At 50.5% G+C, this 27637-nt stretch overlaps 1 protein-coding gene across 2 annotated transcripts; it reads right to left on the reverse strand.

Annotated features, from left to right (window-relative positions):
* Positions 1-520: 520 nt before the first annotated feature.
* Positions 521-27637, reverse strand: LOC119975256 (transcobalamin-1-like). 2 transcript variants are annotated; one of them, XM_038814938.1, is made up of 8 exons: positions 26228-26302; positions 24595-24756; positions 20794-20948; positions 19712-19878; positions 15646-15832; positions 9859-10045; positions 1875-1993; positions 521-721 (listed from the first exon to the last, which is right to left on the reverse strand). In XM_038814938.1, exons 3-8 carry the CDS (start codon positions 20831-20833, stop codon positions 660-662), a joined length of 762 nt encoding a protein of 253 aa, XP_038670866.1. In that variant the 5' UTR covers positions 20834-20948; positions 24595-24756; positions 26228-26302; the 3' UTR covers positions 521-659. The 2 variants fall into 2 exon arrangements, with proteins under 2 accessions (XP_038670866.1, XP_038670867.1); XM_038814939.1 differs by lacking the exons at positions 15646-15832; positions 19712-19878; positions 20794-20948 and adding an exon at positions 27498-27637 and having other exon boundaries at positions 26228-26389.

The raw sequence follows: 27637 nt of genomic DNA on the forward strand, positions 1-27637 counted from the left end.
GGCCGAAAACATTTTACCCATTGCCTCGACCGCGGACACCACCAGTGCGGTGTCGGCCTGGGTGGCTGCGATGAGTGGCACCACTCCCTGCTCCTGGACGCGGATGGACTCCTCCAACTGCATCTGCAGCTGCTGGAAGATGGCCCTCATCCTGTCATTGTGTGAATTTCTTGAAATCAGAGATGGGGACACAGCTCTTCCATATGGGAACGAAAATCTTCATCTGTCCCCATTCGTACCATCAGATGTGTTCCCCTATTGTCAGTTTTAACACCGTCCGAGCTCAAATACCATTCCTGTTAACATTTACTTCTGTCTGTGACTGTCTGGTCTTTAGACTTGGATCTATTGGACAATCTTTCCTGTTTTGGCACTGTAAATCCTTAGTAATGTTTTGTCTCTTGACTTTTATCTGTGATGTACACATTTGTGATAGAGATGTGCCAATGCTCTTCAGCTTTAATGTAATTTATTATATGGAAAATGGCCCAGTGATGCAAGAAGAGATCAGGTTTCATAATTTTCTCGCTTCCATTTGTGTTTAATTTTACACTATTGCTTCAGATCAACATATTCTGATAGTATTCTCCTCTCCCATTGACAGTATGTCTCTTCCCTCAGTGGCTGTCAAGCTCTCTCATACTCATTGACCACTTAGATCAGTATTTTGAGAGTCTTGCGATGATGTTTTCACCATTGGAAGCTTTATACTCTGCAACACCTGGGGAAAAAACAAGAAAACAGTTGCTAACTTTTTATTTTGCTGGAGGTTGAGGCAGGAAATAAGTGTTCATGCTATTTTTAGCTTGCCAAAAATACTGTCGAACATGGTGGAATCCAACACTGAAAAGCCGCCAAGGAGAGGGTCAGTCCTGAGTAGATGCTGCACTGACAGAGGGACAAAGCAGGGAGCACTGCACTGTCAGAGGATCAATGCAGCGGGATCGCTGCACTGTCAGTGTCCACCCTGAAGGAGTGCTGCACTGTCAGAAGGTCAATGCTGAGCGAGTGCTGCACTATCAGAGGGTCACTGCTGAGAAGCGCTCCACTGTCACAGGTTCAATGTTGAGGGAGCGCTGCACTGTATTGTTGGAGGGTCAATGCTGAGGTAACGCTGCTCTGCCAGTGTCAGAGGGCACTGTGCTGTTGGAGAGTCAGTACTGAGGGTGTGCTGAACTGTCAACTGGTCAATCCCAAGGGACCGCTACACTTTGTACAGTTAGTACTGATGGTGTCCTACTTTGATCGTCACTATTGACAGAGTCCCGCAGTATCAGAGGGTTGTACTGAGGGAGTGCTGCACTGTTAGAGAGTCAGTACAGAGGGAACGCTGCACGGTCAGAGGGTAAGTACTGAGGGAGTGCTGTAGTGTTTGAAGATCAGTACTGAGGGAATGCCACACTGTCCAGTAATGAAGCCGTGTGCACTGGCAGCAGGCAAGGACTGAGGGAGCACTGTGCTGTGCTGAATGACAATTAAATAAATGCTGCACTCTGAGGGCGCACTGCACTGTCAGATGAATGAGGACTGAGGGATCACTGTGCTGAATGACTATTAAATGAGTGCTGCACTGTCGGATTGGCAGCACCGAAGGAGAGAGGAACATTTGGAGGGATATTGTTGCACCTTCAGAGGACAGTTGTGCTGGGAGATGGGTCTTGGAATTTCTCATGATTGTCCGGACTCATGTGTATCCCTCAAAAAACCTCACTAAATCACATTGTTGTTTATGGAACTTTATGAACACAACTCGTCCTTTCATTTCAACATCATTCTACGTCAATCAAAATGCCTATTTGTCTGTGGGCTGTTTTGGGATATCCTGATCTTTTGAATGGTACTCAAGGAATAAGAGTTCATTCCAACTATCTTACCCACAGGAATTGGCACTGTCCCATTGAGGAACTGCCAGTAGGTTCTCTTTTTCTCACTTCCATCAACGCCTCCGATGCTGGTGATGAAGGGACCCAAGGATGTCCTTATCTGAGTGAACCTGGTGTGAGTTGGAAAACAAGGACACGCGAGAATGAAACATCACAGGAACAATCAAACTCTAGGTAAGCCATGGGATTCAGGTGCTGCATTCCCTCTTTAAAATGGAGGAATTCTGAAGTTTTAAACTCTCAATGAACATGGGCGGAGCTATTCATTGACTGACACCAGAATCGGGAATCGCGATTGGGCACAGGCTCGGTTTTGACGCCAAAATCATGGCGGGCGCCGGTTTCATGTCAAATCGCAATTCTCAAGTGCCTCGATAGTGGCGGGAGTGTGTTCTAACCTGCACGTACAGTAAAGTCCGTTGGAGTACAAATCGTGGGCCTGACCTGGTATTGTCCAGGGCCTCAGCGATTCTATGCCTCACGTGGGGGGAATTTCCGATGGTAAGGTTCACTTATGGGGTGGGATTCTCCCATACTGGGTAGGGCGGGCCGTACCGGTGCCGAGGAGTGGCGTTAACCACTTCAGCGTTGGGCAGCCTGGAAGGTGCGGAATCCTCTGCATCTTCAGGGGCTAGGACGGTGCCGGCGGGGCTGGCGCCGTGCCAAAAAGCACCGAAGGGCCTCTGCCGGCTGGCGCGAGTTGGTGCATGCGTGGGAGAGCCAGCGTGTGCTGGCATCAGCCTAGCGCAAGAGCAGGGGGTTACTTCTCTGCGCTGGCCATGGAGGACCGTTACACCGGCGTGGAGGGAAAGAGTGCTCCCTCGGCACAGGCTTGTCCGCGGATTGGCGGGCCCCTCGATCACGGGCCAGGCCACTGTGCCCCCCCCCCCCCCCCCCCCCCCCCCAGGGCCTGCTACCCACGCGCCCCTCCGAGGACTTTGCAGGCCGTACGCACAGCCAGGTCCCGGTGGTACGGACCTGTTGTATTTAACGCTGACGGGCCCCGCCGAAAACGGGGGGGGGGGGGGGGGGGGCAATTGTCCCATTGCGGAACGCAAAATCGCCGGGGGGAGGCCGCTGCCAACGGCTAACGGCTGCTGACCGGCGCGATTCCTGCCCTGCTGAAAATCCGGTCCCGGAGAATTCGGCAGCCGGCATCAGGGCAGTGCGGCAGGATTTACGCCGCCCCCCGGTGATTCTCTGGTCCAGCGGGGGCCGGAGAATACCGCCCATGCTTTTAAAAATCAGGAAACAGGCACCATAGTTGATAAGGGGGAGAGAGAGGAGTTAGGACAAGGTGAGGCAGGAACATTGGCTGGCGGTCCTGACACTGGCTGGGCTGGCTGCATTGGGGGAGGTGGTAGGGGAGTGATGGTGAGAAGGGCGATGGAGTCGGTGTGAATCCCTACAGGACTGGGCCGATATCCACGCACAGATCCCCATTCTGCCAGTGCCACAGCCTGCAAGGCACCTATCTTGCTGCGCATCATACTGAGCACCCACCTTTGCCCCTGGTGCTACAGGGTGCCACCACACCCCATCCCCCATTAAGCCATCCCAACACCCCCGCAACCCACCCTCCACGATTCCAATCCCCAATCGCCACCACCTGCCTGCGGGGCCTCACAATGCCTGCCCAAGAGAAATGCCCACAGTAGCCCATTCGGGGGGAGGGGGCACTGGGCATGGGCCACGAAATGTACTGCTGGCAAGGGCAGTGGCAGGTGATGGTATCTCTGGCAGCAGGAAGGGGCATAATGGTGTGGGGCACCAACTGGGGCATGGGTTCAGGCATGTGGAGAGGAGGGACATGCGGAGGCAGAGTCCGCAGTGCTAACCGGGGCCCTGGTTGCGCTAGGCGGTGTGCACCATGCTAAAATGTCAGTCCTTCACCCCATGCAGACAATGGATATTGGAACACAACGAGCAATGGTGGCCTTCTTCCCAGTCGCCGCAGCCCGAGGGAACAAGCGGTCCTAGATCTTGTCTTGTGTAATGAGACAGGATTGATTCATGATCTCATAGTTAGGCATCCTCTCGGAAGGAGCGATCACAATGTGGTGGAATTTAAAATACAGATGGAGGGTGAGAAAGTAAAATCAAATACTAGTGTTTTGTGTTTAAACAAAGGAGATTACAAGGGGATGAGAGAAGAACTAGCTAAGGTAGACTGGGAGCTAAGAGTTTATGGTGGAACAGTTGAGGAACAGTGGAGAACCTTCCAAGCGATTTTCACAGTGCTCAGCAAAGGTTTATTCCGGAAGAAAGAGGGAAAATCGACCGTGGATATCTAAGGAAATAAGGGAGAGTATCAAATTGAAGGAAAAAGCATATAAAGTGTTGCTGTTGGGGGAATGGTGTTGCTGTTGGGGGAATGGTGTTGCTGGTGGGGGAATGGTGTTGCTGTTGGGGGAATGGTGTTGCTCCCTCAAAAGCAACACCATGCCCTCAACAGCAACACCACTCCCTCAACAGCAACACCATGCCCCCAACAGCAACACCATGCCCCCAACAGCAACACCATGCCCCCAACAGCAACACCACTTCCTCAACAGCAACACCATGCCCTCAACAGCAACACCACTCCCTCAACAGCAACACCATGCCCCCAACAGCAACACCATGCCCCCAACAGCAACACCACTTCCTCAACAGCAACACCACTCCCTCAACAGCAACACCATTTCCTCAACAGCAACACCACTCCCTCAACAGCAACACCACTCCCTCAACAGCAACACCATGCCCCCAAGGGCAACAACATTCTTCCATCAGCAAAACCTTACCCAACTTCAACATTAATCACCCAACAGAAACACCACTGCCCAATTGCAACATGGTATCCCAAAGCAATACCATTCCCTCAACAGCAACACAATTTCCCCAACAGCAACACCGTCCCCTGAGAAGCAACAACATTTCCTCAACAGCAACACCATTCCCCCAACAGCAACACCACACGCCTCAACAGCAACAGCATTCCCCAATAGCAACAACATTCTCCCAATGTCAACATCATTCCCCAACAGCCACACTATTCCCAAAATAGAAATAACATTCTATCAACAGCGGAACCATTTCCAGCAACAGCATTAGTCACCCAACAGGAACACCACTCCACCAAAAGCAACACCATTCCCCCAACAGCAACATCATTCCCCCAACAGCAACACCACTCCACCAAAAGCAACACCATTCCCCCAACAGCAACACCATTCCCCCAACAGCAACACCATTCCCCCAACAGCAACACCATTCCCCCACCAGCAACACCATTCCCCCAACAGCAACACCATTCCCCCAACAGCAACACCATTCCCCCACCAGCAACACCATTCCCCCAACAGCAACACCATTCCCCCAACAGCAACACCATTCCCCCAACAGCAACACCATTCCCCCAACAGCAACACCATTCCCCCAACAGCAACACCATTCCCCCAACAGCAACACCATTCCCCAACAGCAACACCATTCCCCCAACAGAATGGTGCGGCTGTTGGGGGAATGGTGTGGCTGTTGGGGGAATGGTGTGGCTGTTGGGGGAATGGTGTGGGTGTTGGGAATGGTGTGGCTGTTGGGGGAATGGTGTGGCTGTTGGGGGAATGGTGTGGCTGTTGGGGGAATGGTGTTGCTGTTGGGGGAATGGTGTGGGTGTTTGGAATGGTGTGGGTGTTTGGAATGGTGTGGGTGTTTGGAATGGTGTGGGTGTTTGGAATGGTGCGGGTGTTTGGAATGGTGTGGATGTTTGGAATGGTGTGGGTGTTTGGAATGGTGTGGGTGTTGGGGGAATGGTGTGGGTGTTTGGGGAATGGTGTGGGTGTTTGGAATGGTGTTTCTGTTGGGAGAATGGTGTTCCTGTTGGGAGAATGCTTTTGCTTTTGGGAGAATGGTGCTGCTGTGGGAGTTATGGGGCGCGATTCTCCGCTGCCCACGACGGGTCAGAGAATAGTGGGAGGGCCTTCCCGACAATTTTCACGGACTCCCGGTATTCTCCCCCCCCCCCCCCCCCCCCCCCCCCCCCCCTCTGGCCGCCCCCCGACATGAATCGCCGCTCGCCGTTTTTTCCAAACAGCGATTCTCCGCAGGCCGATGGGCCGAATACCACGGAGATTGCGGCCGTTTTCACGGCCGGGATCACACCTGCTTTCAGCGTTCGTTAAAACGGCCGCAAAGTGCCCGTCCCGGACAACCATGGCACCGATTAGCACGGCCACACCACGGCCGTGCCAATGGTGGCATGGGCCTGCGATCGGTGGGCACCGATCGCGGGCAGCGGGTCCGATACCCGCAAACTATTTGTTCTTCCGCCGCCCCGCGGGATCAGTCCACAGGGCAGCTGAGGGGCATGACGGCCCGCACACGCGTGGGATTGACGCGTCTGCGTGATGACGTCATCCACGCATGCACGGGTTGGAACCGTCCAAACCGTGCATGCGCGGCTGACGTCATCGGGCGCTTCAGCCGCCGTGACTCTTGGAGGGCGGAGTTAGCGACGTTCGCTAACTCCGCGTCGCCGTGATTCCGCCGGCCCCGATACTAGTCCCGCCCGGGGGGGGGGGGAGAATCGGGTCCCGGGACGGAGCTCCGAGGCTGGCGTGAAACACGGCCAGTTTCACGCCAGCCTTCACGGCACGCCGGATTTGCGGAGAATCGAGCCCATGGTGTTGCTGTTTGAGAACGGTGTTTCTCTTGGGAAATGGTGTTTCTGTTGGGGGAATGGTGTTGCTGTTGGGGGAATGGTGTGGCTGTTGGGGGAATGGTGTGGCTGTTGAGGGAATGGTGTGGCTGTTGGGGGAATGGTGTGGCTGTTGGGGGAATGGTGTTGCTGTTCGGGGAATGGTGTTGCTGTTGGGGGAATGGTGTTGCTGTTGGGGGAATGGTGTTGCTGTTGGGGGAATGGTGTTTCTGCTGGGGGAATGTTGGTGCTCTTGTGGGAATAGTGCTGCTGTTGGGGAATGGTGTTGCTGTTGGGGGAATGGTGTTGCTGTTGGGGAATGGTGTTTCTGCTGGGGGAATGTTGGTGCTCTTGTGGGAATAGTGCTGCTGTTGGGGAATGATTTTTCTTTTGGGGAATGGTGTTGCTGTTGGGGGAATGATGTTGCTGTTGGGGGAATGGTGTTGCTATTGTGGGAAGGGTGTTGCTGTTGGGGGAATGGTGTTGCTGTTGGGGGATTGTTGGTGCTCTTGTGGGAATGGTGTTGCTGTTGGGGGAATGGTCTTCCTGTTGGGAGAATGGTGTCACTGTGGGGGGAATAGTGCTGCTGTTGGGAAATGATTTTTCTGTTGGGGTATGGTGTTGCTGTTGGGGAAATGTTGTTGCTGTTGGGTAATAGTGCTGCTGTTGGGGAATGGTGTTGCTGTTGGGGGAATGGTGTTGCTGTTGGGTAATAGTGCTGCTGTTGGGGAATGGTGTTGCTGTTGGGGAATAGTGCGGTTGTTGGGGAATGATGTTGCTGTTGGCGAAATGAATGAAAAAAATGAAAATCGCTTATTGTCACGAGTAGGCTTCAATGAAGTTACTGCGAAAAGCCCCTAGTCGCCACATTCCGGCACCTGTCCGGGGAGGCTGGTACGGGAATTGAACCGTGCTGCTGGCCTGCTTGGTCTGCTTTAAAAGCCAGCGATTTAGCCTGGTGAGCTAAACCAGCCCCTTATGGTGTTGCTGTTGGGAGAATGTTGTTGCTTTTGGAGGAATGGTGTGGCTGTTGTGGGAATACTGTTGATGTTGAGGGAATAGTGTTGATGTTGGAAAAATGGTGTTGCTGTTCTGGGAATGGTGGCGGTTTGGGGAATGGTGTTGCTGTTGGGGGAATGGTGTTGCTGTTGGGGGAATGGTGTTGCTGTTGGGGGAATGGTGTTGCTGGTGGGGGAATGGTGTTGCTGGTGGGGGAATGGTGTTGCTGTTGGGGGAATGGTGTTGCTGTTGGGGGAATGGTGTTGCTGTTCGGGGAATGGTGTTGCTGGTGGGGGAATGGTGTTGCGTTCGGGAATGGTGTTGCTGTTCGGGGAATGGTGTTGCTGTTGGGGGAATGGTGTTGCTGTTGGGGGAATGGTGTTGCTGTTGGGGGAGTGGTGTTGCTGTTGGGGGAATGGTGTTGCTGTTGGGGAATGGTGTTGCTGTTGGCGAAGTGGTGTTGCTGTTGGGAGAATGTTGTTGCTTTTGGCGGAATGGTGTGGCTGTTGTGGGAATACTGTTGATGTTGGAAAAATAGTGTTGCTGTTCTGGGAATGGTGTTGCTGGTGCGGGAATAGTGTTGCTGGTGCGGGAATAGTGTTGCTGTTGGGGGAATGGTGTTGCTGGTGCGGGAATAGTGTTGCTGGTGCGGGAATAGTGTTGCTGGTGCGGGAATAGTGTTGCTGTTGGGGGAATGGTGTTGCTGGTGCGGGAATAGTGTTGCTGGTGCGGGAATAGTGTTGCTGTGCGGGAATAGTGTTGCTGTTGGGGAATGGTGTTGCTGTTGGGGAATGGTGTTGCTGTTGGGGGAATGGTGTTGCTGTTGGGGAATGGTGTTGCTGTTGGGCAATAGTGCTGCTGTTGGGGAATGGAGTTGCTGTTTGGGGAATAGTGCGGTTGTTGGGGAATTATGTTGCTGTTGGCGAAATGGTGTTGCTGTTGGGAGAATGGTGTTGCCATTGGGGGAATGGTGTGGCTGGTATGGGAATATTGTTGATGTTGAGGGAATAGTGTTGATGTTGGGGAAATGGTGTTGCTGTTCTGGGAATGGTGGCGCTTTTGGGGAAATGGTGTTGCCGTTGGGAGCATGATGTTGCTGTTGGCAGGATTATGCTTTTTGAGCAAAGGTGTGGCTGTTGGTGGAATGGTGTTGTTGTTGGAGGAATAGTCTTTTTGCTGTTCAATGGTTTTGTCTTGGGGGAAAATAAAGTTAAATTAAGTAGATAACCTGCAAGAGCGAATATCAGAAAGTTTATTTATTCTAACAAAAACGTGACCCGTGAGTAGAGCTATTTGAGTGTTAAGCAAACAAAATCTTCTGGGAAGATTTGGGTTATACCGGTGACAAACTTGTAACATTAGTTTGACCCGAATGGCACCCACCGAAGTCTGCCTTGTAGTCAGGGACTCAAGTGAGTCCCTGTTCACCACCTGACTCAAGTGAGTCCCTGTTCACCACCTGACTCAAGTGAGTCCCTGTTCACCACCTAAACCCTTTTTTGGTTTAGGGGGAGATTTCTTGGTGATTACAACTTCACACCCATCACTCACCCCATCACTCATCCCACCTCTCACTGAAACGCACAGTTCATCACTCACTCCGTCACTCACTCCATCACACCCTTTCAGGTAGTACATTGCTCTTCACGTCAATCACCAAATCACTGAACTCATTGCTTTCCCCATTGTCTACCCTCATTACGAAACTGATCACTCACTCTGCTCCCATACTCCACCACTCTCTCAATCCTCCAAACACCACCCCCATCTCAGCCTGCCCCATTTCCACTACCAGCCTTGCCCCACTCCTACACATCCTTCACCTTAATCCTGCACCCCCATTCCACAATCCTTAGCTGCCATCTTATATCCTCCCAGATCTTCTACTCTGCACTGCAGAGTGAATTTACTATCCATAGAACCATAGAACAGTACAGCACAGAACAGGCCCTTCGGCCCTCAATGTTGTGCCGAGCCATGATCACCCCTCTCAAACCCACGTATCCACCCTATACCCGTAACCCAACAACCCCCCCTTAACCTTACTTTTATTAGGACACTACGGGCAATTTAGCATGGCTCATCCACCTAACCCGCACATCTTTGGACTGTGGGAGGGAACCTGAGCACCCGGAGGAAACCCACGCACACAGGGGGAGGACGTGCAGACTCCACACAGACAGTGACCCAGCCGGGAATCGAACCTGGACCCTGGAGCTGTGAAGCATTATGCTAACCACCATGCTACCCTGCTGCCCCACTATCAATGATCACATTTCAGTTCTTGATGTTACTCACGTAAAGAAAGTTGGATCTTTCTCCTCAGCAAGCTTCATGAGTTGAAGAAGTCTGGTACCTCCAGGCACCGTCAGACAAAGGGAATGACTACATGACGTAGTGCAAGGCGGCAGACTAATAATCACAGTGTAGTTCACAGTGATCTCTCCGCTATTTCCAGCCTCCAGGATTTGCATCGTTTTGGCATCTAAATAGAGGGTTAGACAAATTGTCTTTGTGCGTAAATTTGCCTAGGTTCTCACACCATATACGAAAGGACCACTGCTCTGCTGCATTTCTTGGGATATATATATATTGGGATATATTTCTTGAGTGTATACTGACACTGAAAATGCTATCGGCGAGTCCCATCACATGATATGATCAGTCAGCGCCAGGAGCAGACACCTCCAAGTCCAAAACCTAACAATCATGTTTAAATGCCTCAACTGTACTTGTATTCTCCCTACATGAACTGAGGAATTGCTGATATATTGTATTATCTGCAGTGCGTACAGTGAGGGTTAAAAGACTGGGGCTGGATACTCCAAAAATGGGGTTGTGTCCCCACGACAGAGTCAAAACGCTGGCGTTTCACTCTGGACTTTCCATTAGAAAGTCATTAGTGATTCTCCCATCTGCAAGGGGCTTGCAGGGCCCAGAGTGCTTCTCGCAGCTCTGGCTGTGGATAAGGGGCCCCGCACTTCGGTGGTAAGTCTGCCCATGCGCCCGGTGGCATGGCGGACTCAGTCGGCGGACCTGGACCAGGAAAGAATGTTCCAAAGATTAGCCCCCGCGCCGCCCTGTATTACCCGCCTGATCGCCCTACCGCCGGCCGCCCATAAGCCCCCCCCTCCACAGTACTTTAATCCCCCACCAGGGCAGCCCCGGAGTTAATCTGCAGCTGCTACCCGAGGTTCCCGATGGCCTGATACGTGCTTGGAACCACATCGTACGGAAACTCGGCCTGTTGCGCGTGGAGAATCGCGGAGGGGGTCAGGTGGTTCTGTCGATGGCCCCCTACCCATGCTGCGTAGATCACGCGTTCAAGAGTGACTCTCCGGGGACCAGAGAATCACTTCAGCAGCGTCAGGCATGATTTTCCGTGTGAACGCCCATTTTCTGCGCCCTCGCAACGCGATTTCGACTTGGAGGCTCGGAGAATCCAGCCCAGGATTAGTGTGTGTATTACTGCTGTAGTCGTATTTTCAAAACTCCTGGTTGCAAGACAGTTTGGCTTTTTTCCCGCAAGTGGTGCAATTAAAGCATAGTAAGATTTTGGGGATTTAAAAAATATATATATTAAGAGGGTTCCCTGCAGATTGATTAATTAGAGAGCTTGGGCGGGATTCTCCCGCAATTGGCAGGGTGGGCCACACTGGTGCCAAAGAGTGGCTGTGAACCACTCCGGCGTCATGCCGCCTGGAAGGTGCGGAATCCTCCGAACTTCCAGGGGCTGGGCTGGCAGTGGAGTGGTTGGTGTCGTGCCAACCGGTTCCGAAGGGCCTCCACAGTGGCCTGGCTACAATTGGGGTGCACCAATCTGTGGGCGGGCCCTGTGCCGTTGGGGCACTTTTTCCCTCTGCGCCGGCCTGTGTAAGGCCTCCACAATAGCCAGCGCAGAGAAGAAACCCCCTGTGTATGCGCTGGAGTGCCAGTATGTTCTGGCAGCATGCCAGTGGGCCCCGATCGCAGGCCAGGCCACCATGGATCCCCCTCGTGCCCCCCACCCCCCTCAGGACTCCGCAAGACACCCTCAAAGCCAGGTTCCACAGTATGGACATTGTCTAATCCACGCGGTGGGACTGGCTGAAAACGGGCGGCCGCTTGGCCATCGGGGCCTGGAGAACCGCCGGGGGGGGGGCACTGCCAACGGCCCTCGACAGGCACGGCGCGCTCCCCGCCCATGCCAAAAACTGGTGATGGAGAATTCGGCAGCCAGCGGTGGGGGCGGGATTCACACCGCCCCTCGCCAAATCTCCGACCCGGCGTGGTGGTGGGGGGGGGGGGGGGGGGGGGGGGGTAGTCAGAGAATCCTGCCCCTTGTGTTTAGTTTAGATTTAGGATTTAGTTAACGGAGGAAGCAAGGGTTGAACAGTCAGTGTTAGTTCTTTAGGCTGGAAGGTGTCTATGAGAGGTTTCTCGAAGAAATGTAGCCAGGAATTGTGCATTATTTTGATAGACTGTCAGTCTCTTTCGGTTTAAAGCAGTCTCAAAAGGTCTCTCTTTCTCAAAGTAGACTATCCAAGACAACTCCATCTGCCAAGTATTCCCGAGTCTGCTGACTGTATTTAAAAGTGGATTGGAATCTGAGATGGTTTGTTCTTTGAGCGGAAATAAGATAGCAGTTAAGGATTATTGTATCACTGTATTGATTAATATTGTTTTGAGGGATAATTGTCAGCTATCTTCTTGTGTAATGTGATAGATATTTAAATACTTTGTTAGTATGGTTTGTTTTGATATACCATATTCCCTATTTTGTGTGAAATCTCTCCTTTCCTCACAGTCTACAAAATAAAAATATTATAAATTCTTCCACGCCCCTATCAACCCTCCCAATTTAGTAACTGCCTCCATCCCCTACAACTCTCCCGTCTCTGTAATCTCCTCCAGCCCTATAAACCTCCCTATCTCTGTAAAGCCTTCAGCCCTTACAACCCCCATCTCTGAAATTCCTGAAGACCTTTCCACACTCCTAGTTTTTGTAACCTCCTGAAACCCCTACCACCCTCCCTATCTTTTTAACATTCTCCAACCCACACTACCCTCCTTATCTCTGTCGCATCCTTCAATCCCCTACCAACCCCTCATAAACGTCCCATATCATCTAACGTCGGCTGGATAAGCTATTTTATGTTTTCCCTATTATGTATTTTCTTGTCATGCAACGGAATGATCTGTCTGAGATGCATGCAGAAACAATATTTTTCACTGTCCCTCTGCCAATAAACAAATCCAATCCAATCCCTTGACAGTTACAATGCCCTCTATGCCCTGCTCATCTGGCAGAATTCCCTCACTACTGATCTACTACTATTGAACGAGCCCCTCAGTACTGAGTTTCCGCAGCGCAACACACCCAGCTATCCACTCTGTCACTGCAGCACCTCCTCAGATCTGTTATGTTCACAGTGCAGCACCCCTTCTGGACTGACTCATTGACTGTGCAGCACCTCCTCAGTACTGACTCTCCAACAATTTGGCACTTCTTCAGTACTGTGCCTAATGCATTGCAGCACTCCTTTAGTGCCCCATCAACAGTGCAGTGCTCTCGCCCTATTACCCCTCTCTCAATCATTTTACCTGGCCAATATGGGGCTCAATTTCAAGGGTGCGAGACCCAAATACTGACTTTCTGACTTTCGATCGAAGGAGAGATTCAGACTCGCTGCCACTCAGTGTTCTATGATGCAGAATCAGAGACTTCCGGTTGCGGTGATGCAGAGCTAAGCCGCACGTTCGGTAGCTCCCGCTATTTTTGGTCTTTTGGGCTCTTTTAAGGGCCCGCAGCGGTGCTGGTTGGACTTTTCCCCGGGTGGGAATACATCCACTGTGATGGACTGGACCAGGAGCGGAGCGGTCAAAAATCGGCTTTGGAATAGAGAAAGGTGCGAGGCAGGAAAAACAAGATGGCGGCAGGCAGGGAACCGGCAGCGTGGCAGCAGTGGGCGCAGGAGCAGCAGGAGCTGCTTCAGAGAGCTGAAGGCTGAGATCCTGGAACCGTTTAAGGCCTCGCTGGACAAGCTCATGGCGGCTCAGACGGCTCAGGATGCGGAGATCCGAGAGCTACGGCAAAAGGCCTCGGAGAGCGAGGACGAACTCCTGGGCCTGGCAGTGAAGGTGGAGTCGCACGAGGCGCTTCTCAAGAAATGGCTGGCAAGGGTGGAGGAGATGGAGAACCGCTCCCGTCGGAAGAACCTGCAGATTCTGGGCCTCCCGGAGGGGATGGAAGGTTCGGATTTGGGGGCCTACGTGGTTGTGATGCTGAAGTCGTTAATGAGCGCAGGGTCGTTCCAAGGACCCTTGGAGCTGAAGGAGGCCCATCGAGTGCTGTTGAGGAAGCCCAGGCCGAACGAGCCGCCTAGGGCGGGTGCTGGTCCGGTTTCACCTCTTCGTGACCGTGAGTGCGTGCTGAGATGGGCGAGGAGGAGGAAAGGAGCAGCAAGTGGGAGAATGCGGAGATCAGGATCTATCAGGACTGGAGCGCGGAGGTGGTGAAGAGAAGGGGTGGTTTCAATCAGGCGAAGGGAGTGCTTCACAGGAAGGGGGTGAAGTTTGGCCTGGTACAGCCGGATCGCCTCTGGGTCACTTACAAGGACCGCCAGCTCTACTTTGATTTTTTGGAGGAGGCCTGGGCCTTTGTCCAGGCAGAGAAGTTGGACTCGAACTGAGGACTGGGGAATGATGTACACAGTCCGGAGGCTCTGTATTCCTTGGTATCCTTCTGTTTTATTGGCTGTGTTTAATGTTGCCTTTTTGCTGTTCTGCTTTTTCGCTTTTTGGGGCTTTTATTATTTTGGGGTGCTTTTTCGTTTTTTCACTGGTGGAAGGTTGGGGAGCTGCTCGCGGTCCCGCTGGGTTATGTGCCCGTCTCTTTCCCGCGTGTTGGGTCGGGGGGGGGGGGATTTTGGATGGAAGCGCGGGTTTTCTTCCGGCTCTGGAGGAGTAGTGGGCAGGACCAGCACAGGGAGGGGGGAATGGTGGTGGTGTTGCATTGGGGGGAGGGGGGTTCGTTGGGATGACGGGAGCAGCCGGGCTCAGCAGGAGTGGCTGACTTACGGAAGTACAATGGAAGGGGTTACACAGCTAGGGGGGCCCTAGCTTTGGGGGGGGGGGGGTGAAGTGGGGGGGGGTACCGGTTACTGCTGCAGGGGCCGTAGGGGAACTGCTGGTGAAGGGGGAGGTTGAGGGGGGGGGGGGTCTGCCACCATGGGAAACGGGCCTGGGGGCGTTCTGCGGGCACGTGGTGAGTCAAGGGAGAGTTATGGCTGACCAGCGCAGAGGGAGGGGGAAGACCCCCTCAGATTTGGCTGATCACATGGAACGTGAGGCGGCTGAATGGACCGGTGAAGCAGTCCCGGGCACCTGAAGGGGCTGGGAGCGGACGTGGCTATGCTCCAGGAGATGCACCTTAAGGTGGCGGATCAAGTGAGGCTGAGAAGAGGCTGGGTGGGGCAGGTGTTTCACTCGGGGCTAGATGCGAAGAATCGAGGGGCGACGATCTTAGTTGGCAAGAGCTTGTCGTTTGTTGCACGAGTGGGTGGCGGACGGTGCAGGTAGATACGTAATGGTGAGTGGTAGACTTCAAAGGGAGGGGTGGTTCTGGTTAATGTGTACACCCCTAACTGGGATGATGCGGGCTTCATGCAGCGAATGTTAAGCCGGATCCCGGACCTGGAGACGGGGGGCTTGATCTTGGGAGGGGACTTTAATACGGTGTTGGATCCAGCTCTGGATCGTTCGAAGTCTAGGACGGGCAAGAGGCCGGCGACGGCCTCGGTGCTGAGGGGGTTCATGATCAGATGGGAGGGCTAGGCCTTTGGAGGTTTTTGAGGCCGGAGGCAGGGAGTTCTCCTTTTTCTCCCATGTCCACAAGGCTTATTCCCGTATTGTTTTTTGTTCTCAGCAGGGCGCTAATACGAGAGTGGTGGGGGCGGAGTATTCGGCGATAGTCATATCTGACCATGCTCCGCATTCGGTGGACCTGGAGCTGGGGGAGGGGAAAGGTCAGCGCCTACTGTTGAAAAATTTGAATAAAAATTATTTTAAAAAACAAATATGATGCAGAATCCTATTTCAACTCACCTACAGCCCAACTGCACGGCAACAGGTCTACATCTAGGTATGTCTTGCCCTGTGTTGGGGGTAAGACTTGTGAGGCCAGTGGTGGGCTTGTGAAAGATCCGGCCCCGATCTCCAGCAGGACCTCCCGCAGAGTGTTTGAACAGTTCCACACTTGGAAGGGGATGAGTTGACCATTGGCAATGAGAGCCTGAGTGATAGAAGGAGAGGGATGGGCTGGCATCTGTTGCATATTCAGTAGCTAAGGCTCTATGCATCACATGATGATAACCCCCATCATCTAAGCAAAAGGAAACCAAATTTCCCTCAACTCGTCAACAATCTGTGCATCTTCAGACTGTGGGGGGAAACCGGAGCACCCGAAGAACACCAGTGCAGACACACGGAGAAAGACAGTCACCGAAGACAGTCAGTCACCCAAGGTCGGACTCAAACCTAGGTCCCTGGTCTCTTGCACTGTGAGGCAGCAGTGCTAAGCAGTGTGATACAATGCCACGCAATTTCTCCAACCTGTGCTAGCAACTTGAAATCTAGCTATATCTATGTCTTTTCAATCCCCTCCAACACCCATACTCTGAAATCTCTTCAAGCACATGGTAATCTCTTAACTTCTGTAGCCAGCTCCAGCCCTACAAGCCTCGTTAACTCTGTGATCTCCTGCAGCTCCTAAAACCTCTCCATCTCTGTAACCTCCTTCTGCACCTACAACCCACAGTCCAAAGATGTGCAGGTTAGGTGGATTGGCCATGCTAAATTGCTCGTAGTGTCCTAAAAAGTAAGGTTAGGGGGGGGGGGGGGGGGGGGGAGGGCTGTTGGGTTACGGGTATAGGGTGGATACGTGGGTTTGAGTAGGGTGATCATTGCTCGGCACAACATCGAGGGCCGAAGGGCCTGTTCTGTGCTGTTCTAGTTCTATGTAACCCACCTATCTCCGCAATCCCCTCCAGCTCCGAAACACCGCCATATCTCTGTAACCTCCTTCTGCACCTACAACCCTCCCTATCTCTGTAATCTCCTCCAGCTTCTTATCACCTCCCTATCTCTGTAATCTACTAGAACCCTACAACCTTGCCTATCTCTGTAATATCCTGCAGCCCCTATAACCCTCCCTTTGTGTAAACAGCTCCAACTGCTACAACCCTCCCTTTCTCTGTAACCTCCTTGAGCCCCGAGATCCCTATCTGACTTTGAAACCTCCGCCAGCACCTACTATTCTCCCTTTATCTGCAATCTCCTCTAGTCCATACAACCCTCCCTATATCTGTATCCTCTCATGTAACCTCCTCCAGCTCCGGTAATTCTGTCTTTGTAACCTCCGACAACACCTACAATGCTCTCTTTAACCTCCTCTGGTCCCGACAATCGTCCCTGTCTATGGACATTCCTCCAACCCTTCCAAAGGGGCGGCACGGTGACACAGTGGTTGGAACTGGTGCCTCTCAATGTCAGGTTCGTTTTGGACCTTGTCTGTGTGGAACTTACATGTTCTTCCCATGTATGCATGCGTTTCACCCAGGTGCTCCAATGCCCTCCCAGAGTCCAAAGATGTGCCGGTAAGGTGGATTTGCCAAATTAAAGTTCTCCTTTGTTTCTAAAGGTGTGCAGGATAGGTGGGGTTACGGGTTCATGGGGATAGGGCCTCGGTAGGGTGCCCTTTCAGAGGGTCAGTGTAGACTCTAGGCCAAATGGCATTCTTCTGCACTGTAGGGATTCAATGGAAACTATGGATTGCACCGCTCCTGATCTCTGTAACCTCCTCCAGCACTTATATCCCTCTCTGGAACAGCCTCAAGGCCCTGCAACCCTCACTATCTCAATAAACTCCTCCAGGACCTACTCCTGGTCTGTGCAAACGCATCCAGGCCTTACAACCCTCTTTATCTCTGACCATCTCCAGTCTCAACAACTCTCTCTATCTCTGTAGCCTCGACCATCCTTTACAACCCTCTCTGAACTCTATGACACCCTCCTACTCGTACAACCCTCCCTAATTCTCTAACCACGTTTAACCTCGACAACTCTCTCTATTCCTGTAACCTCCACCATCACTTACAAGCCTCACAAATTCAATAAACTCCTCCAGGATTTAAAGCTCTTTGAATCTGGCTGAACTCATCCAGACCCAACAAACCTCACTATCCATTTAACCTCTCCAGCCCCAAAACCCCTCATTATCTCTGTTAGCTTCCACAAACGCTACAACCCTCCCCATTTCAGTAACCTTTTGCAGCCCTTACAGCCCTCGTATCTCGGCAACATCCTCCAGCCCCTACAACACGCCCTATCTCTGTAACCTTCTCCAACCCCTACAACCCTCCCTACCTCTGTGACCTCCTGCAGCTCATTCAATCCTCCCTATCTCTGCTACATCCTCCAGACCCTACAAACCTACCTATCGCTGTAACCTTCTCCAACCCTACAATTCCCCTATACTGTGACCTCTTGCAGCTCATACAATCCTCCCTATCTGTATAATGGCTCAAACCTCTAAAGTCCATTTCTCTTTACCCTCATTCAACCTCATTAACTGTCACTACTTCCGTAAGCTGCCACATACTTCATAACCCACAATATCTCGAACCCCTCCAGCCCCTACAACCCTCCGTACCTCTTTAACCTCCTCAAGCCCCTACTGTCCATATCCCTATAATATCAAAATGTCCCCACAACCCTTCATATTTCTGTAACCTTCTCCAGTGCCTACAACACTCCTTATTCTAATTTCTGCTAGCGACTGGAACCTGGTTAGCAGTTTCAAATTCCTAGGGGTGCACATCTCCAAAAATCTGTCCTGGTCCACCCACATCGACGCTACCACCAAGAAAGCACAACAACGCCTATACTTCCTCAGGAAACTAAGGAAATTTGGCATGTCCATATTAACCCTTACCAACTTTTACAGATGCACTATAGAGAGCATCCTATCGGGCTGCATCACAGCCTGGTATGGCAACTACTCGCCCAGGACCGCAAGAAACTTCAGAGAGTCGTGAACACCGCCCAGTCCATCGGACGAATCTGCCTCCATCCATTGACTCCATTTACACCTCCCGCTGCCGGGGGAAAGCGGGCAGCATAATCAAACACCCGTCCCACCCGGCTTACTCATTCTTCCAACTTCTTCCATCGGGCAGGAGATACAGAAGTCTGAGAACACACACGAACAGACTCAAAAACAGCTTATTCCCCGCTGTTACCAGACTCCTAAATGACCCTCTTATGGACTGACCTCATTAACACTACACCCTGTATGCTTCATCCGATGTCGGTGCTTATGTAGTCACATTGTATACATTGTGTTGCCCGATTATGTATTTTCTTTTATTCCCTTTTATTCCCATGTACTTAATGATCTGTCCAGCAGTTCGCAGAAAAATACGTTTCACTGTATCTTGGTACGTGACAATAAACAAATCCAATCCTTCGCTATCTCTGCAACCTCAAGTCCTCAAGTCCAAACAACCCTTTCTATCTCTGTAACCCCTTCAAGTCCCTCAAACCCTCCCTATTCTGTAACCTCTCCAGCCCCTAAAACAATCCTTATCTTTGTAACCCCCTCCACTTCCTACAACCCTCTCGATCTCAGAAACCTCCCACAGTCACTACAATCCTCCTCATAACGACAATCGTTAGAAGTCCAACACGCTATAAGTTGCACCACAATATTTCAGCAACCTACACTAGTCCCTGAAACCCTTCCTATCTCTGTAACCTGCTCCATTCCAGATCTCTCACTCTCCCTCCTTTCTGCTCGATCATTCTTTCCCTTCATTTCCTCTCTACCACTCTCTTTGTCACTCACTATCTCCTGCTCTATCGCCCTCTCTGTATCTCCAATTCTCTCGCTCGAGCTCTCTTCTTCACTTCCCTCTCCCCAATTTATTTATATTCCATCTATTTCTCTCTATCTGCCATCCATCAGCACCCCACCCCACCCCCCCCCACCAATCACCTCCCTCTGCCCTTCGCTTCTATTCTGCTGCTTGCTCTCGCCCTCTGTTCTGCCCCACCTCTCCCCCTCTCTGTGGTATCCAATGTTACACTGGCCATACAATTCTGACCAGCCTACCTGCATGGCGAGGCCAGTGCTGTAGATATTGCCAATGATACCCCGAGCGTCCTTTGCACAGAAAATCTGCAGGATCAACTTAATAGAGGCAATTCGGATGGTGTCAGCTGGCTGGTATAATTGCTGCTGCATGCAAGTAAAAGCAAGGGCCACAATAGCAGCCGTATCTGGAGGAGAAACAGACAGGCTTGTTAGAAGTAGCAGGCAGCTAGAGTATAGATATGCGATCATAGAATCCCGACATTGCAGATATCGGCCCATCGAATCTGCACTGACCCTCTGAAAGAGCCTGCTAATCCAGGTCCAATCCCAAACCATATCCTTGTAATGCCACCTGGCATTACAATTTAGCATATCGAATCCACCTAATCAGCGCATTTTGGACAATGGGAGGAAACGGAGCACCGGGAGGACCCAGAGAAAACCCATGCAGATACTGGAAGAATGGGCAAACTCCACAGACAGTTGCCTGAAGTTGGAATCGAACTCTGGTCCCTGGCACAGACATATTAAATGGGAGATCTTGCTGGGAGATAGACGGAATGCTTAACATATCAACTACCATCCTCTGTCGGAAGGAGGAGAGATTGGTTAATAGATGCACACAGTCCATCTCTGGAGAGAGAGACAGACAGATCTCTTCTTGCCATTGTGCCCCTCGGTCCTCCCGTCAGTCTATCTCTTGCAATTCTCTCTCTTTCTCTCTCTCTCGTTCGCTGCCTGTCCCTGCTCCTGTCTGTATGTATCCATCCATCTATCCACCCACCGACCACCTACCCATACATCCATCCATCTGCCGATCCATGTCTCCATCTCTCCACATACTTTTATTTCTCCTTCATGGGTTGTAGTCATCTCTGGCTAGACCCCTAATCGCCCTTAAGAAGGTGGTTGTGAGCCGACCTCTTGAACTGCTGCAATGTAGTGCTTCTCCTCGATCCTTTATTTCTCCCTCCCTCTCCTGCGCCTTTATCTTTCTCTTGTTCCATCTGTTTTCCCACTCATTATATTTTCTCCCATCATCGTATCTCCACCCAGTCACTTCTCCCATCTGTTGACCAACCCAGATGTGTTCTACTCACCCACTGAGAATTCCTGTCCAGGGGCGATCCTGTTATGCATTACAGCATGGGCAAAGTTTTGATATCGCTCTTGCTGATGTAATATTTCTGTTTGCAAAGTGCAAGCACCGCCAACCCAATCTGGTAGTAGGTAGTGATTGGGTGGCCATGGATCTCTTGGGAGAAAAGAAGGGGAAATCACGTCAGTTCCATATTCTCAGATTTAGAAAGCAAGAGGGTGAAAAGGAAGGTTCTCTCAATGACAACACAGCAATACTTCACAAACCACACGACGTAAGTCCTTGCATCCTATCTCACAGTAATTTCCTCAGGAGTAGGACTAAGAGTTATCATTGCAGGGAGTGATAAATCTCAGTAAGAGACCATTTGGCCCATTGCCCATGTCCCAGAACTTTGAGAAAGCTACCTTAGTCCAATTCCCCCTTGCTCTTTCACTGTAGCTTTACAAGTTCCTGCACTTCGATATATTTATCGTATTCTGCTTCTGAAAGCTCCAATTGAATCTGCTTCATCCATCGGTCAGGCACCAGCTTTCAGACAGAAGGAGGCCATTCAGCCCATCTTGTCCCTGCCAGCCGGAGGCCACCCAGGTGCCCTTTCTAATTCCACCTGTCTGCACCTGGTCCTTTGAGCTTTATCTTACACTACTTATGGTGCAGATCCAGGTACATTGTTTCCTGTTACTAAGCCAAATTTTATCCAGCTTGCCACATTACCCTGAATCTCATGGGATTTTACTTTTTCAACCAATGTTCCATGTGAGAGGTTGTCAAAAACATTGCTAAATTCCATGTACACAACATCCACTGCACTACCTTCAACTCTTCTTGTCACATCCTCCAATAATAGTCAAATTTGTGAGGCAAGACCTTCCTTTACCAAATCCATGCTGACTATCCCTGGCCAGTCAACGCCTTTCTGTGTGACAGTTGATCCTATCTCTCAGGACAGATTCTACTAATTTTCCCGCAACTGATGTAAGACCAACTGGTTTATAATTGTTTGGCATTTCCTTCATCCCCTTTTGCACAATAGAACCACAATTTCATTTTTTCCAGCTAACCTGTATCTAGTGATGATTGGAAACTCATCCTCAGTGAATCTGCTATCTTCTCCCTGATCTCCTTCAGCAGCATAAGAAACAATCCATTTGGCCCTGGTACCTTATCAGCTTTCAAGTATTCTGCCCAACCGAGTCCTTCCTCTGTCTTTGTGGTTATCTCACTCAATATCTCAGAGTGTTCCCTCTGGACTACTATGTCTGCAACTTCCTTTCTTTGTAACGGAGACAATATATTCATTCAAAACCTTCCCACATCCTTTGCATCAGCACACATATTTCCGTATTCATCGCTGATAGGTCCTTTTCCCTTAACGAACACTTTACCATTAAATATATCGGTAAAACATCTTTGGATTTTCTTTAACTTTACTTGTTAATCGTTTTTCATGCCCTCTCTTTAATTTCCTTATTTTTCTTTACTTTGTCCCTGCCCTTTCTAACAGTTTATCCGTATTTACTCTATCTAAACCCATATTTTGAATGCCTTAATTGAATTTCCACTTAACCTTTCCTGTTCTAAGGAGAACAACCCAAGATTCTCCTGTCTTTTCCACATGAACTGAAGTATCGCAACCGGGTAACATTCCATCAAATCTTCCTCCAATCTATCCCCAAGTCTTTGACATCTTCACAGACTACGTGCAGAATATATGGGTTGCGCTTGTCCAGATCACGGAACTGACATTTCTTTGAACAATAAACCTCAGTAGAATGTAAAATTGAATCAAATATCTCTTTTAAAACTGGCAAAAGTTAAATGCTCAGCATGAACTGCAAGATGTGTAACCAACAGCCGAAGGTTGCAGAAAGAGAGATTGCGAGAGGGATAGAGAGTTCACACAGAAAGTCCAAGCAATGTATATGGGCACCAGAAACTGTGCACAGTGCTCAAAGTCTGGTCTAACCAAGGTAGCCCGGGGCAAAAATCGCGGAGGCCGTCGTGAACTCGGCCGAGATGCACGACGGCCTCGGGGCCCACCCCCCCCCCGCACCTTATTCACCCCACCTGGGGGGGCTAGGAGGGCCCCCGCTGTTCCCGGCAGCGGCCTCATCGCGCCGGAAATGACGCGCGAACGGCGCTTCACGGATGACGTCACCGCGCATGCGCGGTTCCATCTTTCTCCACCGCCGCCCGGCGGAGGGGAAAGAGGACACAGGCCCGATGATCGGTGGGCACCGATCGTGGGCCTGTCCCCTCTGGAGCACAATCGCGGTGCCCCCGTCCCAAACGTGCCCCTAGATGCCCCAAATGGGCATCCAGCGCCCGTTTCACGAATGCAGCGACCAGGTGTGGTTGCTGCCGTGGTGAAATATGCGTGATGGGCCGGCCGCTCAGCCCATTGGGCTCGGAGAATCGCCGTTCGCTGTGAAAAACAGCGGGCGGCGATTTTTCCGAGGGGGGGGGGGGGGGGGGGAGAAAAATGTTGGATGGCCCTCCCACGATTTTCTCACGCTGCGCGGGGAGTGGAGAATTCCGACCCGGAGATCAGAACTGTGCACAGTGCTTGGGGTCTGGTCTAACCAAGGTATGTGGAGATCAGAACTGTGCACAGTGCTCTAAGTCTGGTCTAACCAAAGAATATGGAGACCAAGATTGCACAGTGCTCCAAGCCTGGGCTAACCAAATTATAAACATAGATACATAAAAGATAGGAGCAGGAGGTGGCCTTTTGGACCTTCACGCCTGCTCCGCCATTCATCACGATCATGGCTGATCATCAAACTCAATAGCCTAATCCTGCTTTCTCACCATAGCCTTTGATCCCATTCTCCCCAAGTGCTATATCTAGCCGCCTCTTGAATGTCTTAGCATCAACTACTTCCTCTGGTAATGAATTCCACAGGCTCACCACTCTTTGGTGAAGCAATGTCTCCTTATATCTGTCCAAAATGGTTTACAGTGAATCCTCAGACTGTGACCCCTGGTTCTGGACAAACCCATCATTGGTAACATCTTCCCTGCACCTACCCTGTCTCGTCCCGTTAAAACTTTATAAGTCTACTTAAATATGTAGACCAAGTTTGTGCACAATGCTCCAGATGTGTTTTTACCAAAGTATACAGAGACAGAACTGTGCACAATGCTCCACGTGTGGTCTGACAAAAGTATATGGAGACCAGAACTGTGCACACTGCTCGACATGTGTTGTAACCAAGGTATTTGGAGACCAGAACTGTGCACAGTGGTCCAAGTCTGTTCTGAGAAATGTACATGGAGATTAGAAATCTTCTCTGGCAGAGTTTGGGAGCATTACCATTGTCAGGTATAATCAGAGGAATGAATAACCAAACCAGGGACTCTATACACTGTAATTTAACAGGTAAAATTATCATCTAATGGAAAGCTTTTTTGTGATATTAAGGAAAAGGGATAGGTTAAATATAGATAAATCATTTTAATTTTTTGAGGTGTACAGGATCAAGATGGGGTTGGGGATAGATTTTAACAATGAGAGCTGAACAAGGCACACACACCCTAAAGGTGAAAGATATTCAACAGTCTCTTCCACAACGAGTCATTGATGCTAGATGAATAATTAACTTTTAAATGTTTGATTGTTAATTTTTGTTGTCAAATGTATTAGGGCATATGAGCCAGTGATAATCACAATCAGATCACTTCAAATATATCATTCAGTACATGATGGAGCTCGGTTATGATGGCAAATGCCACCCATCCCCGCCACTGTTTTTATCATTCTCCAGCTCTCCATAGACTTCACTCTCCCGCTGCTTACCTATACTTTTCATCTCTTGACCAAATTTCTCAGACAGTAGTTTTCCCAGGTCGGTACCAGGGGTTGTATCCGATTCATTAACCTTCACGTTTAAGGTGTTTTCACAGGAGGCGATCAAAGCCAAGACGTAAAAACTGAACTCCCCACTGGACAGACTCGCAGCTACTCAGGAATCAGAACATGAAAAAAAAACACAACAGCCTGTCAGCAAGCTGGATCAGGAGAGGAGAAGAAACAAATCGGTTCTTACATGACACACAAAGTGGTAGCACCATGAGGAATCATTGACCCTGTGACATTGTAGAACTCATTCAGTACTGACCCATTGACAGTGCAGCACTCCCTCTGTACTGACCTTCTGACAGCGCAGCACTCCCTCAGTACTGACCCACTGACAGTGCAGCACTCACTCAGTACTGATCCATTGTCAGTGCAGCACTCCCTCAGTACTGACCCACTGACAGCACAGCATTCCCTCAGTACTGACCCTCTGACAGTGCAGCACTCCCTCAGTACTGACCCACTGACAGTGCAGCACTCACTCAGTACTGACCCATTGTCAGTGCAGCAATCCCTCAGTACTGACCCACTGACAGCACAGCACCTCAGCACTGACCAACTGACAGTGCAGCACTCCCTCAATGCTGACCCACTGACAGTGCAGCATTCCCACAGTACTGACCCTCCAGCAGTGCAGCACTCCTTTTGCACTGACACTCTAACAGTGCAGCACTCCCTCATACTGATCTGCGAACAGTAAATCATTACCTCAGTACTTACACTCTGACAGTGCAGCACTCTCTCAAACTGATCTTCTTACAGTACAGCACCACCTCAAACTGATATTCGAACAGTGCAGCACTCTCTCAATACTGACCCTCTCACAGTGCAGCACTCCCTCAGTACTGACCCTCTGACAGTGCAGCAATCCATTAGTACTGACCCTCCAAAAGGGCAACACTCACTTATACTGATCTTCTAACAGTTCAGAACTCCCTCAGTACTGACCCTCTGACAGTGCAACACTCCCTCTGTGCTGACGCTCTGACAGTGCAGCACTCCCTCAGTACTGACCCTCTGACAGTGTAGAACTCCATTAGTACTGACCCACCAACAGTGCAGCACTCCCTCATACTGATCTTCTAACAGTGCAACATTCCCTCAATACTAATCCTCGAGCAGTGCTGCACTCCCTCAGTACTGATCCTCTGACAGTACAGCACTCCCTCAGTACTGACCCTCTGACAGTGCAGCACTCCCTCAGTACTGACCCTCTGCCAGCGCAGCACTCCCTCAGTACTGACTCTCTGTCAATGCAGTATTCCCTCAGTACTGACCCTCCGACAGTGCAGATTATTTCAATACTGATGTTCTGACAGTGCGGCACTCCCTCAGTACTGCTCCTCCAACAGTGCAGTATACTATCAGTGCTGACCCTCGAACAGTGCGGCACTTTCTCAGTCCTGACTTTCTGCCAGTGCCACTCTGCTTGGTATTGACCTTCTGACTCTCACCTAGTTAAACATAAATGAGTCACAACATGAAATTTAACTGTGATTGAGTTATGCAGATGTTCGTTTTTGCTCTTACACCCTGTGGACCTATGCGATGTCTTCAATCTCTGCCCTCTTACCATTGTGGAGAACATTCTTCTTCAAACTAGTTACATATTTCTGCTGGAGGAGTGAGTAGTTCACCAAACGCAAGGTAACAAATACACGGGGGTCAGGATATTGCTCATGCAGATGCTCAGCCAGAAACTGCTCCAGATTTCCAACTGCTGGACTCCACAGTGCTGCAAAATGTTCAAACACAAGCATTGGAAAAGGTAGAAATTAAAAACATATTAACCTGATCACTGGGTTGCAGTTTACATCTTGCCCCGTGTTCAGACCATCGGACTAATAATTCCCCTCTCAGCAATTATTTCATTTGCCACGTAAAGATCTTGAGCTGTTCTTGAGTCTGCGACCCTCACCCTGTCAGGTAGATAGTTTCAAATACACTAACTAGCTCTGTAAAATCAACTTCTCAATCTGCCCTCTGTTTCTTTAACTGATCATCATGAAACTGTGTCCTTTGCTTATTGTCATTCTAATCCCTTCGCCCGGATTCACTCGATGCTCATCACAGAAAGACAGAATCACAGAATTGTCACAGTTCAGAAGGGGCCATTTAGCCCATCATGTATGCTCTGCCCCCCCCCCCCAAATCGAGCATCATGACTTAGTGCCATCCCCTGCCATTTCCCCGTACCCCTGAACATTGTTTGTAGTCACTTAATGCCCTCTTGAATGCCCCAGTTGAACCTGCCTTCATTATATTTCCAGGCTGTACATTCTAGACCCCAACCACTCACTGTGTGAAGGAATTTTCTCACATCACATTTGTCTCTTGCAAATTGCTTTAAATCTGTGCCCTCTCATTCTCAATCATTTTGCAAGGAGGAACAGTTTCACCCATATACTCTGTCCAGCCCACTTGTAATGTTGAATATCTCTATCAAATCTTGCCTTCGCCTCACCAAGGAAAACAGTCCCAACCTCTCCAATCCATGCTCGTAACTGAAGGTTCTCATCCCTGGAACCATTCACGTAAAGTCTCGTCTGCACTCTCTCCAGTGTGTTCACATCCTCTGAAAATGTGTAGCCCAGAACATTACACAACATTCCAGTTGAGGTCTTTTATCATTTCAGCATAACCTTGCTGTACTCCTTGCAGTGCCGAACACAGCCATGAACATGCCCTTTATCCTCTCTGCTCCAAGGAGAACACGTTCGGTTTGTTCAGTATTTAAATTCTAATGGAAGTCCCTCATTCTGGTTAAAAGCTGAATGCCTTGCACCCCGTTAACTTTAATCCCAGTCAGAGTGTGTCTAAACCAGGTGGCCACCATGACTTACCACAGCCTTGGGGGTTATCAGGGAGAAGAGCCAAAGTCAGGAAGAGTAGCGTCAAGTAGGCCATCTTTCGCTGGAGTCTGTAGCTGGACACTACCTCATCCCGTCAGTGGGAGATGGGGAGGGTGGCTGTGCATATGTAG

The sequence above is a fragment of the Scyliorhinus canicula genome, chromosome 12 (genome assembly GCF_902713615.1).
Source record: "Scyliorhinus canicula chromosome 12, sScyCan1.1, whole genome shotgun sequence".
NCBI classification, from domain to species: Eukaryota; Metazoa; Chordata; class Chondrichthyes; order Carcharhiniformes; family Scyliorhinidae; genus Scyliorhinus; species Scyliorhinus canicula.

Excerpts from the sequence above, each read along its gene's own strand:
- LOC119975256 (XM_038814938.1), bottom strand. The coding sequence starts at position 20,833 with ATGCATAACAGGATCGCCCCTGGACAGGAATTCTCAGTGG. Across the intron at positions 15,833-19,711 it reads GCACTGGCCTCGCCATGCAG|GCTCTCATTGCCAATGGTCA; the intron begins GTAGGCTGGTCA and ends TCTATCACTCAG. Across the intron at positions 1,994-9,858 it reads AAAGATCCAACTTTCTTTAC|GTTCACTCAGATAAGGACAT; the intron begins GTGAGTAACATC and ends AACTCACACCAG.